At 61.9% G+C, this 15,270-nt stretch overlaps 2 protein-coding genes across 2 annotated transcripts in view; one reads left to right on the top strand and one right to left on the bottom strand.

The window, feature by feature from the left end:
• Positions 1–391: 391 nt before the first annotated feature.
• Positions 392–2,075, bottom strand: MNEG_3264 (hypothetical protein; the record flags this gene model as incomplete). The annotated part of the gene is made up of 4 exons (XM_014048262.1): positions 392–643; positions 989–1,131; positions 1,379–1,625; positions 1,875–2,075. The coding sequence occupies 4 exons, from the start codon at positions 2,073–2,075 to the stop codon at positions 392–394; spliced, it is 843 nt and encodes a 280-aa protein (XP_013903716.1).
• Positions 2,076–12,072: 9,997 nt separating this feature from the next.
• MNEG_3263 (hypothetical protein) overlaps positions 12,073–15,270 on the top strand; it is a gene marked incomplete at both ends in the record, with an annotated part of 4,790 nt that continues 1,592 nt past the window's right edge. The window contains 4 exons of the mRNA XM_014048261.1: positions 12,073–13,376; positions 13,560–13,632; positions 13,950–14,086; positions 14,571–14,709. Of these exons, the coding sequence (XP_013903715.1) occupies positions 12,073–13,376; positions 13,560–13,632; positions 13,950–14,086; positions 14,571–14,709 (1,653 nt within the window). The remainder of the gene's footprint in view (positions 13,377–13,559; positions 13,633–13,949; positions 14,087–14,570; positions 14,710–15,270) is intronic.

Raw genomic sequence — 15,270 nt, 5'->3', positions numbered from 1 at the left:
CGCGCGCCCGCCTCCGCGGCCGCCCGCGGCGCCCGCGCCGCGCGCCCGCAGCAGCAGCTCGCGGTCGTCATAGGGCTGCGCGTTGGCGTCGAGCGTGCGCTCCAGGGACCCCTTGAGCTCGTCCAGGCGTGGGTGCTTGAACAGGGCCAGGAGCTGCGGGAGTACATCAATTGGGCGTGGCACACGAGCGCATGTCAGGGGGCCAAGGTTGCAAATCATGCAATGTAAGGCTGACCGCTGCCGGTGAGTACTGGCAGCCGCAACCATCCGTCAAGCGACAGCCAGGTTGCTGCTGGCCGATGGAGCCGAGTAACCCAAGGGGACAAACTGCTGGATTCGCAGCCGCCACGGCCGCGTCATGGTGTGTGCCCCTTGTGCGCATGCTCCCCCGTCAGCCGGCGCTGCTCACCCCCTCAACCAGGTCCTGGGTCAGCAGGCTGATGTCCAAGCAGAGGTCGAACTGGCCGGGGCGCAGCTCCTCCGCCGCAAACACGGCCGCCAGGACCGCGGCGTGGTCGGGGAAGCTCCCCAGGAACACCTTGCCCTGCTCGTCGTCCAGCCTGTCGCCCACGTACAACTTCCACTCGGGCGTGCCGCTCTTGTCGTATCGGATCTTTGGGGCTGGCCGCAGCGGCATGAGTTGCTGCAATGGAGGATGTGTGGAAGTGTCAAGGCGTTGAGGATGAATCTGGGGGCGTGGGTGCAACGGGGGGCCCCAATTGTGAACCTAGAATGGTCGGTGCGCCTGTTCACAACACAGCCGGCCGCCTCCAAAAAATCATCCCCGTTTCTGCGGCTGTACAGGTGGCAATCACCACATTCTTGTGCAGTCGGCAGGGCTTTGTCTGTGGCGGGTCACCGATTCCTCCCCACGCACAAGTCCGCAAAATAGCTCGATCCCCAAAGCGCCACTAAGGCCCCCCCTCACACACACATACAATCACGCGTGCAAACACACCCACATACCCACACACCCTGTGCTACTCACTAGCGCAGCCGCGTCGCTCAGCGGCTTGTACATCAGGCGGGCCGCTGCACAGTCGATTATCTCCAAGCACCGCAGGTCGCTGTTGTAGGCGACGGGCTCGTACAGGCGGTCGGCGGTGCAGAGTGAAAGAGCCTGCAGATAGCCTGGGCGATAAAATTGGGGTGGACGTGGCTGAAGAAGAGAAACAGCAAACACGGCAGCAAGCATTAGGCCGCCAGCCGCAACGGTGCAAGCGGTTGCGCCACACGCCAGCCCGCTTCGTCCAGCAAGACGTACGTGGCTGACGTATGCATGCGTGATGGTGGTCTGCAATTCTTTTGCCGCTGACTGGAGCGAAGTGTGTGCAGACAGCAGTAGCAGCGCCGCGTGCTTTATACACACCCCACTCACTTGCGCTGAGGACGCAGGCGACTCGGCCGCCTGCAGACTTGTACGACGCCTCCCGGGCCACCACCATCACAGTGCAGGGGTGGATGTTGTGCGACAAGACGGCTATGTCCCCGGGCGGACCGTGGGCCGCCGCCGGCTTGAAGACGGCGCTGGACAGGTTGCCAGCCACGTGGTCGGCAGAAGCCCCCAGCTCCAGGATGCTGCTGGACGGGTAGGTGTTGTGGGCCCTGACGCGCTCGTACACAAGCTGTCAGGGTGGGTAGGTGGGAGGGGCATGGGAGCAGGAGGCATGCTGAGGGTGAGGGGCGCAGCAGGTGCGGCCAAGCAGGGGTGCGGCCAGCTGCGGGGTTGCAGCTCTTGATTGTCCCGAGCACTACGATCCCATCTATGGGCGAGGTACTGGCGACGCCACAGCCTGCGAGTTTCCCAGCCCCAGTGCTGTGGCGGTTTTGGCTGTTGTCCTATCTCCTGGCACAGCGCGGCGGTGGAAGCTCACAGGTGTCATCTTGCCGTGATCATCCAGCTTGGAGTCCCACTCGATCTTGTACATGCCGTCGTCATTGGGGCCGTCGCTGCCGATCCGACCAAAGCTGAGTAGCCGAAACGCAGAAAGGGGCGCGGGGGAGCCATCGGGCTCAGTGCTCACAAGCACAGGGGTATTCTTCTTCAAGAACCTGGGCACGAGAGGCGGCACCATGGGGCGAGCCTGCGACTGCAACGTGGGAGCAGCGGGGGTGGTGGCGGTAGGGTAGGAGGGGGCTGAGAACCAGAACGGAGTGCGGCCGCGTGAGGTCTCTAGGTGGCAGTTCTGGCTGTGCGCTACTCCCCTGTTGGATGCACCCGCCCAGGCACAGGCGCGGCAGTCAGCAGCAGCAGCAGCACCAACACAAGGTCAAGATCGCGTGCTACTGCTGCTGCCAAGCTGGCTCACAGTACTTCTGCCCACCACGGCCTCCATTCAAGCACACGCTGGTCCGCGATCCGTGCTACGACGACTCCAGGTGCGGTTGGCTGCTATCACGAACAAGCCGGGAGAGGCCCTGCACGCTGATCGACGGGTGGGACGCCTTATCTTAAGAAAAAATAGTAGATATAGTAACAGACCTTATGAAGCATACGGTATGCGCGATGCTACCGTAGTCTCATCCACGTACAGCGCAGAGCTTCAGGGCGGGCACAGCCACAGTTCAAAATCAACGCGGGCCTTTTGAACCAGGCGCGCCGACGATATCAGTATTTGTTGTCTGCTTGCCTACGCATACGCATGTGCCACCTCCTCCCCTCGGCGCCTTGGAGATTGCCCACACACGCGAAGAGCAGCAAGCGATCAGCCTCGCGCGCACGGCTCGCCACGAGCAGCTAGGGCACGCTGTATGTGGCTGCTGAGCGCTGCACAGCCAGGCGCGATGCTGCATGCCTTCGCCCTCGCTGCAACAGCACACGGAGAGGTGCGTTGCACCGGCAGCAGCAGAGCACGACAAGCACAGGAGCAGAGCAACTTCCTGTCCATTGCATCAGCAGCAGCAGGGAGCATGCTGCCGTTGCAGCATCAGCAGCAGGGGAGCGCGCTGCTGTCGAGTCGGGCGAAACAGGGAAGCGTGCACGTGCGGCAGGGGGCGGTTCCGCCAACACCTTGGTTCAAACCAGCCGGCTTCAAAGGCCGCGGGGGCACCTGCACTCATCATGCATTGCTAGTGTTGTTACTATGCTCTATCATGTTGCGGTGGTAGCGACAGCCACCATTTTGAGGGGTGGTGGCGAAAGCCACCCTTTTGGTTGAGCTCCAACAAGCTCTGGCGGCCGCTATAGCGCGCGCCGACCCAACGGCGACCCCGCAAGCGCAAGTCAACCACTTGTTGGGATTTGTTAAACCAGCGCACCGGACCTGAGGCGACCCCGCAAGCGCAAGCCAACCTCAGGGTTTTGATGCTGCCGCACAGGTGCGGGCAGACCCAACGGCGTCCCGCGGCTAGGCCATGGGTGCCCCTTGTTGGGATTTGTGCCTGCAGAGGTGACTCTATTCTGGGGTTAAAGAGCAAGGGGGCATGCATGTAGATCACACCTTTATGAGTTGACAGTCATTGTTTATTGGGGATGTTTGAAAATAATTACAGATACAGCAGAAAACATTTAATAGTGGTAGGAGAAATTGTTTGTGGAATGAATGTTTTGCTGCCAGTGCAATGCATTAAGTAGCCTGCTAATGCAGCAAAGAAGCCACGCAGCAGCTGTGCGCGAGCGCGCCAAGCCCTCGTGCAGTAGGTGAGGGGAAGCTTGCTCACCGGGCTCGGCGAGCTCGTGAGCCAGCTTCTCCGCGGCTTCTTGATGCTGCTGCACGGCCCGCTTGCTTGGTTGCTTGTTTGCGCTGTGTTGGTGCGTTCTCGCGAATGATGCATTCGCGACCAGGTCGATCTGGTGTTGACCGAGGCGTGTGGGCGGGGGCGTGCTTCGTGCTATGTTGCAACGGTGCTCAAGTAGCTTTATTGATTTTATTTTGATGCTATTGTCACCGGCGTGAGGTCAGATCGGCGGAGAGCACCCACGACCATGTCAAACGGGGCCTGAGACGCATCAATTAATGCACGACGACTCTTGGGTAGCACCAGAATCCAGAGGGGTTGCATATTCAACAGGTCGGTGCTACGTGCGCATGTGCGGCAGCAGGCGCAGTGGCGTGAAGCGCGCAGCAGCAATGCGCTGTGCTGCTGCGAGGCCCACCAAGAGGCAAGAAGTTTGAAAGCAGTGCAGAAGCAGTCATGCATCAGTGTGCGCGCCACCAACATGTGCTTGTGGGCCAGGCATCGCTGCGCTGCTTACGCCTGCATGTGTTGCCGCAGAACGTGCAAGTGGCGATCAAGGTTTATCCCGTAACATCACAGTAAGCCCCTATCACTGCGAGGGATTGAATGTGCCTGGTAGATTACATGATGGCTGCATGTGCACTTTGAGACACCGTGGCACACTCATGTGCTGCCGCCACAGCTGGGTGAACGCTCCCGCCAAAACCAAACACTCAGCGCTGAACTCAGGCTCGACGAAACGCACATCTTCTCACCAGCAGCTTTGAACGATTGCACGCCGGCAAAGTGCGGCAGTCCCAGATTGTGTGTGTTTCTCATTGCATGGCCTGTCAGTTCTGTGATTCGCGTATAGGGCACCAGGAGACTTCAACTTACTCATAGGCGTAATGTCAACTTCTCAGTGCGCATGCATGGGCCGAGATGACTCGTATCAAAGGGCACATGCCGTGAGACGAAACAACGAAGGGGTATCGCTAGGGGAAACGGTACTCAAAGCATCAGGCGTTTCTTGAAGGGCAGTCTGCACCACAAGTATGGGGTATGACAGCCAACACCGGTGCTTACACTGCCATACGTGCGTAGTGTGCGTGGTACACACAGGCACAGCACCGTGCGTTGAGTGGAGCACAGGGCGAGGGCACACCGACAATACGCCATTGACTTGCACAGCGACGCGTGCCAGCCAAAGCAGCCACACGCTCTCGCTCGTTGATGAGCATGAGCCTCGCCCGTGTGAAGGAAGCAAAGGCGTGCGGCCGCGGCTGGGCCTGCGGCCGCAGCGATTACCGTATGGGGCAGGTGCATGTCATTTTTGCTGCCCTTATAGCCCCCTGACTGCTGGGGGTCAGGCCTGGCAATAGTGATCAGGTGTGTGCAGAAACGCTCTTTTGGATGACGTGCGGGCATCATGGACGATAGGTAGCGGCCGCCTTGCCGGCGCCCAGATCCGGGCCGGGGTGCACATCCTGCTGGCGGCGGCGCGGCGATCAACACATCAGGGAGGTGCCATAGGAGCGGCGGCACAAACTCGGAGCTCCGCACGATATGCATAGCCCTGGCAAGCACACGCTCGTGCGCCCACATGCTGCACACCACCGTCGCTGCAACCGCCATCGCCAACGCTGCCGCAGCTCTTCTCGTGTGCTGTGCCACATGACCCTGCAATGATGAGTTTGTCAAGGATAAGGTTGTTATAAACTCCAAACAAGCACTTGGAAACCAGGGCTCCAAACCTTGCATATAGAGTTGTGACATGGGGTCGCTTGGGGAGCTCCCAAGGCCAATGCGCAACAGCAGACCTGCAAGAACTGTGGGGACGAGGGCTGGTGGGGTTGCTGCCCGTCCCCATACGCCCAGCTGCGGCATCGACACTCTGCCGTTGAACGCAGCCCTCACCTGTTGTGGCGCGTTACTGGCGGGTGCACAGGGTGAGAGAAGTGGGCGGGGAGAGGAGTGGGCGGGGCCAGGGGGTTTCGGGGAGGACGGCGGGGGAAGAGGTGAGGGTGCGGGCGCAAGCACAGGAGCAGCAGAAATGATCGTCTCAAGCGCTCAAGCTGGTAGCGCTGCCTCGTAGCCCTGATGGCGCCGGGTGATGTTCCCCCACAAGCAGGTGTGACTTGATGCGCGGCCCGGCGTTGCAGTGAGCTTGTAGGACAGCGCGCACTGATGGCTGGTGCTATCAATGGGCAGCTTGATGCCATCACCAACTCACCGGTGGCTGTACTGATGGTTTTGGTCCATAGACACAGACATCATCACATTTCACCTTTGGGGAGACATAGCAGATGAAGAATCAGCGGGAATGGGGCATCAAGGTGCGCGTGCGTTCACAGGTTGGAGGCCCTGGCAGGCCTGCCCGCCCACTTGCTCATGCCACCTGCATCCGTGGACATCCACGCACGCTACTGAGAGGCGGGGGCTCTGCATCTCTCGCCCCTCATGAAGTTCACCCCAGAATCCCGGCCAGAGTGAACCCCGCTGTTGTGTGCAGCCAACTTGACCCACGACCCTGCAAGGCTGGAGCCCGCCCAAAGCCAGTGCTGCAAGACAATCAATCACCCCACGACCCCCACCTAAAAGCGCAGCACGCTGGACCGCGTGGCCAGCCGTTTGCCGCCACTGCACGCTGGAAAATAGGCCCGCCCTTGCCGTGCCCTGCATCCACTCTTCCGCCACACCCGCCTGCAACCTGTCCAGTTGTTGCAGACACAGCTGACACCACCGCCCCCGAGCTTTTGAAAGCTGGCCGTCTGCATCTGCTGGGGCAGGGGAGGCTCAGGGGCGCACTTTTTCACGGACAGCGGGTCTGGTGTGGAGATTTGGACAGCAAAGAGTGGGGACCAAGGTCAAGGGTAGAACCCTGGGCAAATGCATGCAGGCTGTCGCTTGTTGGCACGGGTGCAGCCCTGGTGCACCCTAAAGCAGCATCTCCCACATCTATAACTGCGTCCAGCTGCCTCACAGCCTGTGCAGGACGCCAGTCAAGGGGCGCCATCCCCTTATCGCCCCTTCATCGCTGCAAGCTGCTGCGCCGCAGCAGCTTGCACACGACGCTCGTGCTGTGGCCTGCTACGCACCAAGCACATCACCCCTGCCAGCCTTGCATCCTACCTGACTGGTTTCGCGCCCAAGGTGCAGCTTCGTCTGCAGCTGGCGACGTCAGCCCCCGGGTGCCGGCTGCCAGGAAAATCACACACAGAGAGTCGGGCCGGGGCCGTCTGCAGCGCGGCGGGACCTCGGCAGCCGCGCTTTTCGCACTGATTCGCGAGCCAGGGGTCCCAGACAGGTGGGGTCGAGGCGGCCAACCCGCCTTGGAACCGCCAGGCTGACGCTGCCGTTGAAGCCGTGTCATTGGGAGGCTTGGCATGGGAAGCATGAGCACCTGCAGCGGGGAGCCAAGCGCAGCCTGCAGCTGTTTTGCGCACAGCCGGCGGCCCCTCCTGCGGACAGGTGCAGGCAACGCGAGATGCGGTATCAAATCAATCGGATAGAAATCGCCCCAGTGCACACGCGGCGATCGCGGATATACGAGGAGAGGGCCGCGCGGTCAGGAACCTGCGTTCGGCGTTGTGATAAGAATACGGCTAGATCGCAATGTCGTGTTATAAGGATGAAATGCTTGTGCGTGTGCACAAGGACACCCTTCTTTGCCCTCCTCCGCCAGCCAGTGTGCGCCTGTGTCACCCTGTAGGCACCCGGTCATCCTCAGGGGCAATCACTGCGGCCGCAACACGCATATAAGTCCGCATGCGAGCTGGCAACCTGCATGCGCGCAGCCTCGTTGCCCTTGCATGCATGCAAAATTTCCAGCACAAGGGTTGAATGCAAAACGCCGGCAGCCTCGCTGCAGGCTTGCTCCAGCACTGGCTCAGCACGGGCCGGCATGTTGAGGGACTGCTTGGGCATTGCATATGATACGGTCTCTCAGCCCTTATCAGCATCACAGCGGGATTGGCCAACGCGCCTGCTGCACGCAGCTGTCAGGGAAACAGGCATCGCCTGGCACCCGTCATCCTGGCAACAGGCAACGAGAGCCTGGCTGGCGCCGCAAGGACGGACGGCTGCAGATCTGGCCTTGAGCACCAAAAGTCACACAAGGCGTAAGCTCTTGTGTGTGCGTGCGTGCGTGCGTGCGTGCGTGCGTGTGTGTGTGTGCGTGCGTGCGTGCGTGCGTGCGCGTCGTGCGTGCGTGCGTTTGTACACACAAATGCCAGCTGGCCAGCTTCCATGGCGTCGTAACAGGCTCCATGACAAACATGGCAAAAATAAAGTGCACGCAGGTTTCCGCGCCCAGCGCCCGGCCTGCTGCTGGGAGCCAGCGGCTGCCTTGGCGGGGCCCTGCCCTTGACAAGCCGTTACTCAAGTACAGAGCCAGGCTGCTGCAAGGGCACAGATCCAAGAGGCTAGGTAGAAGGCGCTTTGAAAGAGCAGCGTCACAAAAGCAGGCACGTGCGCCAATGGGAATTTGTTGCTGCTATGAGTTAGCCGGCTTCATACGCTGCAGGGGGGACTTGCACTAATCGTGTATTTCTGGAAATGCTTTCCTGATTGACCATGTTGTGGTGGTGGCGATAGCCACCGATTTGAGGGGTGGCAAAAGCCACCCTTTTGGTTGAGCTCCATCAGGCTCTGGCGGCCGCTATAGCGCGTGCCGACCCAACGGTGACCCCGCGAGCGTCAGCCAACCACATGTTGGGATTTGTTAACCCAGCGCACCGGACCTGAGGCGACCCCGCGAGCGTCAGCCAGCCTCAGGGTTTTGGTAGCAACAGCCACCCTTTTGGTTGAGCTCCATCGAGCTCTGGCGGCCGCTATAGCGCGCGCCGACCCAACGGTGACCCCGCGAGGGTCAGCCAACCACATGTTGGGATTTGTTAATCCAGCGCACCGGACCTGAGGCGACCCCGCGAGCGTCAGACAGCCTCAGGGTTTTGGTAGCAACAGCCACCCTTTTGGTTGAGCTCCATCAAGCTCTGGCGGCCGCTATAGCGCGCGCCGACCCAACGGTGACCCCGCGAGCGTCAGCCAACCAGATGTTGGGATTTGTTAATCCAGCGCACCGGACCTGAGGCGACCCCGCGAGCGTCAGCCAACCTCAGGGTTTTGATGCTGCCGCACAGGTGCGGGCAGACCCAACGGCGTCCCTTGGCTGGGCCATGGGTGCCCCTTGTTGGGATTTGCGCCTGCAGAGGTGACTCTATTCTGGAGTTAAAAACACGGGGGCATGCAAGTAGATCACACCTGTAGATGTTGTCGTTTTTGTTGATTGGAAATGTTTGACCATACTGTATGTATAGGTAGATGAAAACATGTGTTGGTGCTATGACAAAAGAAAGTGATTTGCGGAATGAATGTTTTGGTGCCAGCACAACGCATTAAATAGCCTGCTAATGCAGCGAAGAAGCCACCCAGCAGCTGTGCGCGCGCGCCCCAAGCCCTTTTGCAGTAGGTGAGGGGAAGCTTGCGCACCCAGCTCGGCGAGCTCGTGAGCCAGCTTCTCGGCGGCTTCTTGCTGCTGCTGCACGTCCCGCTAGCTTTCTTGTTTGTTTGCGCTGTGTTGGTGCGTTCTCGCGAATGTTGTATTCGCGACCAGGTCGATCTGGTGTTGACCGAGGTGTGTGGGCGGATCCGTGCTTCGTGCTGTGTTTCAAAGGTGCTCGCATAGTTGTATCGCGTTATCTATGATGCTTTTGTCACCGGCATGAGGTCAGATCGGCGGAGGGCACCCACGACCATGTCAAACAGGGCTTGCGATGCATAAGATACTGCACTACGATTGATTGGGAGCACTTAACTCCATCCAGTGTTGCATACGCAGCAGGGTGGCAGTGCGTGCGAACGTGCGGCAGCAGGCGCAGTGGCGAAAAGCGCGCAGCACGAGCAGCGATGTGCTCTGCTGCTGCAAGCCCCACCAAGAGGCAAGAACGAAGTCGAAAAGCAGTGCGCAAGCAGTCACACATCAGTGCGCGCGCCACCAACGCGTGCTTGTCGGCTGTGGATCGCTGCGCTGTTCACGCCTGCGCGTGCTGCCACGGAATGTGCGAGCATTGACCCTGTGATGAGCCCCAATCACTGCAATGGGTTGCGTGTGCCTGGCAGACTATATGATAACAACAGAAAAGCGGGCACGTGTGTCAAGGGGTAACTCTTGCTGCATCAACTGGCTCCAAATCAGCCGGCTTCAAACGCCGCGGGGGGCAACTGCATTCATCGTGCGTTGTCGATGCTTCATTTTGTTCACGATCATGTTGTGGTGGCGATGACAGCCACCGATTTGAGGGGTGGGTGGCCAAAGCCACTCTTTTGGTTGAGCTCCACCAAGCTCTGGCGGCCGCTATAGCTTGCGCCGACCCAACGGCGGCCCCACCAGCACGAGTCAACCACATGTTGCGATGTAAAAACAGCGCACCGGAGCAAAGGCCGCTCCTCAAGCGACAGTCGACGTGTGTGTCTTGATGCTGCGGCACACAAGCGTACGCACAGCATCCCTTGGCTGGCTGCGGGTGCCCTTGTTTTGGGATATGTGCCTGTGGGTGCGTTTGTTGTGTTTGGTGCGGGAGCGAGGGGGCATTGCAGACACATGCAGGAATACCCACATCACAAGGCATAAACATACAATACTGTACTGCAGTTGTAAGACAACTATGACCGCCCACAATAGCTAGCACCCACGTATCCAAGCAAGTGCTGAACAAGCGCGTGTGCTCCAAGTGGCCAAGCTGCCGCTCCGCTTTGGGCCCGCCCTGCCTGGCGGGGCGCACTGGGCGTCAATGCGTCACCGGTATTCAACCTTAAGGAAGCTTCGCCAAGGCATGAGCGTTGAGACATGCTGCTGACCAAGTCAATTCAAGCGTGGATGAGCCAGACACCGCGTTCAGAGTGGCTGCTGACGCGTGCTTTGATGCGGAGCAAAGGCTAATCATCAATATGTACTAGTGCGCGATCTGGAGCAAGAGTGCGCCGTGATGAGTGTTGCGTGCAGGGGGTCGACTCAAGAGGTGTGGCAGTGCCCTCTGCTCGTGGGGGTGGCAGCACGGCCTGACGGAAAACTGTTGTTGAGCACGGAGCAGCCGTCAGTATGCAAACGATTTGTGGCGCCAGCGTTCTGCTTGCAGCGCTGCTGGCACACGTTCGTCCATCCACCAGTGAGACCCCTCATCCCTCGTTGGAGTGGGCGGGGTGAGCTGAGACCCTGCCAATAGCGCTCAATACTCAAACTGCAGTCAAGCACAGTTTCTTGCCAACACTGCTCTAATGTAGGCTGATGCATTACGACGCGAGCGCCACCAGCTGCACGTCTCCTCCTGCAGACCCCATCACCCCTTGCTTTGCATTCTTTCTGTACAATCACACCTTGCAACTGCACGGGCCTGTGTACATGCACAAGCATGTGGGGCTGCTAATTCATTGCCGAATGGGTCAGGGCTTACAAAGCAAGTTAGTTGGGAAGTGGTGAGCCTGTCGGATTTGCTGCACCCCTTTGCAGACCCTTGCTGGAAAATTCTCCCCAGCCCGTCAGGGCTGGACTTTGCGCATCACCACCGGGCTCGCCGGTCACCTGGAGTGTAACCAGCATGCACCGCAGTCGGCGCCCTTCTAAAAAGACAGACTTGGTATAAGATTTCAGACGCAGCACGTGCGAGCAACCTTCACGACAATCCCCTCTGCTGCCATCGTATGTGAGCACCAGTAGCAGGTGCGAAGGGACGGGCAAGCGAGCTCGCTTGCCTGACTCAAGTCAGCAAAAGCGCAGGCGGCTTGGTTGGCGCATGAGTACAAGTGCGGTAGCTGCGCTACCTGCAGGCTCGTCAGTTGAGACTTGGATTCTGGTCCCATCATTGGTCTTAGCATTGGGACCGCAGATGCATGGGGCCTGCATGCAGAGTTGCACACCAAGGAATTTCATGTGGAACAGCAATGAAGCACAGACGATGCCACAGTGCAACTGCCATGGGCCTCGCGCTGAGCGGCTCTGTACGCCACAAAATAACCGGCGTGAACTGCAGAGCTGTCTGCATGCCGCGTCTGTGCATGCTTGTTCACAACCTCACACCCTGTGCCCGCTGCACACCTGTTGTGCACAAGCACCTGCGGGCTGGTGGTTGTGGTGGGAATCATCAAGTCTGCTTGGGGTGCTCAGGTACAGTAACCGGGTTCAAAGTTGAGCAAATTGATGTCCGACCAGCAACAAACCGATATGACATCTGCAGTACTCACTTCCTAGCACAGGCGGCACCACGGGTGGCGGGAGCGCTCATCACGACGTGGGCTCGAATCACATTCCTTCGGTGACAGTGCAGGCCGTTGAAACGTACGAAGCCGTGTCAGCTTTATAACCCAGGTTGCGGCCAGGCGTGCGCGCAGCTTGCCGCTCGCCTGCAGCGCGTGATCGTGATGCAAGGCGGCGCAGCAGCACCACCAGCGGCAGCAGCAGCGGGCCCTGGTGCGGCCAAAATGGCTATGGATGAGGACGAGCTGGTCTCAAACCTTCTTTCACAGTTGGGGCAACCTGCCGTGAAGCTTGAGCCGTCCGAGGCTGCAGCAGTCGTGCCGGCGGCGGCTGCATTGCCGGGAGCCCCCCGGCCGCCCCGACGCGCGGCGAGCAGCGGCGCGAGCGTCGCCACGGCTGGCCGTGGCGACGCGCCAGCTGTCAAAGCCTCGATGCTAGCGCCCACGCCAGCGATTGCCCTCGCCACGGCCAGCGCCGCGACTGCAGCGGCGCCCGCGTTGGCGCCGGCGCCGGCGCCGACTCCGGGTGTGGCCGGCGCTCGTGCCGCGCCCGCCCACGGCCGCAACGACGCCAGCAGCGGCGACAGCGCCCCCGGCACCAGCCACGACGGCGCCCTCAGCAGCGGGGCCATGCGCGCCGACGCGGGCGGCGGCGGCGGCGCGAGCGCCAGCGGCTTCGCCGCCGGCGCGGACGGCCCCTGCAGGCAGCAGCAGGTCTTCAGCCTCTCCCTCATCCGGCAGGACCGCGAGGCCATCCAAAAGGCGACCGTCCAGGAGTTGTGGATCATGGCGCAGGACTACCTGCTCACCCCCCGCCCCTCGCGCCGCACGAGCTCGGGCGCGGGCGCGGGCTCGGCTCTGGACGACCCTGGCTTCGCCGCGCCGTCCCACGCGCGCGAGCGCCGCAGCAGCGGCGCGCGCGGGCTGCGCGCGACGGAGAAGCGCAAGGTCGAGTTGCTGGAGGCTGAGCTGGCGGCCAAGATGGGGCAGCTGCAGCTGCTGCAGCAGCAGCGCAGCTGGCTGGCGGTGCGCGAGGCCGTGTTGAACGATCTGATGCGGGTCAACCAGTCGTCGGGGGCGCAGCCGCAGCAGGGGCAGCAGCAGCAGCAGCAGCAGCAGGGGGAGCAGCAGCAGCAGGAGAGGCAGCAGGACCTGTCGATGAGTCAGCAGGAAAGCGACGAGGCAGGGCAGGCAGCGCGGGCGGCCATGCCCGAGGCCAGGGGCGCCCCGAGCAGCCCCGACGACCGCGGCGCGGCGGCGGCGTTCGCGCTTGCGGCGGCGGCAACAGAGGCGGCGGGCCTGGGCCCCCCGCTCCCGCCAGATGCATGGGCAGCAGCCGCCGCGCAGGCGCGGGGCGGCGCGGACGGCAAAGAAGAGGGCGCGGCTGACGCGCGCGGCCTGCGCGCGAGGGGCGTGGACAAGACCGCAGCGCTGGTGCAGGCCTCATTGGCCGGGATCGCCGCCGACCCGTGAGTCACGCGAGCCCCCCGCCGATCCCGCCGCACCCAGCTCCCCGCGCCAAACCGCCACGGCCGCGACACTGCTGCTCCACCGCCGCCGCGCCTGCGGAAGCGGCTGCTTGGTTCTGCCCGCTCAGGCAGCTGCCCTGCCCTGACGCTGTGCGCGTCTTGACTCCCCATTTCCCGCCGCAGGGAGCTGCAGGCAACCCTCAAGAGCTGGTCAGTCAAGGATTACCTGGACGCCTCGCGGGAGTATGTGAAGCAGGTGTGTGTGCATGAAGCGTGCGTGCATATGCGTGTGCGTGCGTGTGTGTTTGTGTGTGTGTGTGTGTGCACGCGTGTGCGCGTGTGCGTGTGTGCGTATATGTGGGTGCGCAGGCATTCGTACATGCGTGCGTGCGTGCATGCATCAGTTCTAGTGGACGTGTGCATGCATATGTTATGCAATCCATTCCGGGCCTCACAGCAGTGCCAGACGCTCCTCGTCCTACGTCCATCTCGCGTGCTGCCTCGCTGCAGTCACCCGTCCGTCACCCATCGTCACCCTGCGGTCACCCCACCGTCACCCTGCGCCACCCGCAGTACGCTCTGTACCTCCAGTTCTGCGAGGAGGACCCCGGGTCCATGGCCCGGCTGGAGGCCGCCGTCGCGCGGCACCGGCGGCAGGAGTCGGCGCTGCTGGTGCTCAGCGTTGACCTGCTGTTTGCAGCACAGTACAGGTGTGTTGCCATGTGTGCGCGCGCAGGCGTGCCTGTGCTTGTGTGCGTGTTTGTGTGTGTGTGTGTGTGTGTGTGTGTGTGTGTGTGGTGAGCGTGTCTGTCAGTGTATGTGTGTGTATGTGTGAGCACTAGCGTGCGTGCTTCTGTGAAATGTGTCACTTGTACAGCAATAGCCGAGGCGTGTGAAACCGGCTGCGCCCGTTTGTCGCGCCCGTGAGCGCGCTGAATGGCTCGGCAAGCGCACGCACTGTGGCCGCCAAAGCCCCTCCACGCTACAGCGCCGCCGGGCCGCTGCGCCCCCGGCTGCTGCCCGCTTACCCTCCTGCCTGCCTGGCACAGCCTCAAATCAAATCATCCGCCGGGCCTTGGTAGGCCGACGGTGCATGCCTTTGCCCCGCCCCAACTGCTCCAAACCGCTCCGATTGCTCTGCCTGATGTCCCCTCCCCTCCCCTGCCCGCCGCGCGCGCGCCGCCCCCGCGACAGGCACCTTGAGACGGGGGAGCAGCACTCCGTCCCCGCTAGCCACTGGGCGCGCGCTCTGGAGCGCATGCGGCCGCCGCTGCCGCCGGGCACGGAGCGGTCGCAGTTCCACTCCATGCTGCTCTACCAGAAAACGATGAAGGTGGGCGTGCCGCACGCCGCGCTGCGTCGCGGCCGCCGCCCACGGCTCTGGGGTTTGGGGGGGGCATGTGGCCGGGAGAGGGTAGCGCTCATTGCAGGGTCGGCCGGCGCCTGCTGCACGGGCCCCCTGCGGGCACTCCCCCGGACGGCGGCAGCACACCAGAGGTTGCAGTTCAACAAATCCATATCGGGGCTACTGGGTCGTGGAGGCGGGGCTGACGGGCTTTGGGCCGCTGGCCTTTTCGACACGACTCCGCGGCGCGGCGGCGGCGGACGTCCACATGTGACCCGTGCCGGCCGCGGCTCGAGACTCCTCCGCTCCCCGCCCACCCCTCCCGCCCCTCCCCAAACCGCACTCATGTCGCCCGTTCGCGCGGTCTTGTGCTTCGCTTGTCAGCCCAACCCCGAGAACGCAGCCCTTGTCGCCTCAGCTCAAATGACCCCCCCCCTCTGCACCCAACCCCCAACTTGATTACGCCAGCAACTGGACGACGAGCGCCGCGCCATCCTGGAGGCACACCCGGACGTCACCGCGTCCGTCTCCGCGTCCGCGCTGCAGGTG

The sequence above is a fragment of the Monoraphidium neglectum genome (assembly GCF_000611645.1).
Source record: "Monoraphidium neglectum strain SAG 48.87 unplaced genomic scaffold scaffold00402, whole genome shotgun sequence".
Classification (NCBI taxonomy): Eukaryota; Viridiplantae; Chlorophyta; class Chlorophyceae; order Sphaeropleales; family Selenastraceae; genus Monoraphidium; species Monoraphidium neglectum.
The sequence above is the reverse complement of the archived record's forward strand: the minus strand, read 5'-3'. Positions and strand labels throughout refer to the sequence as shown.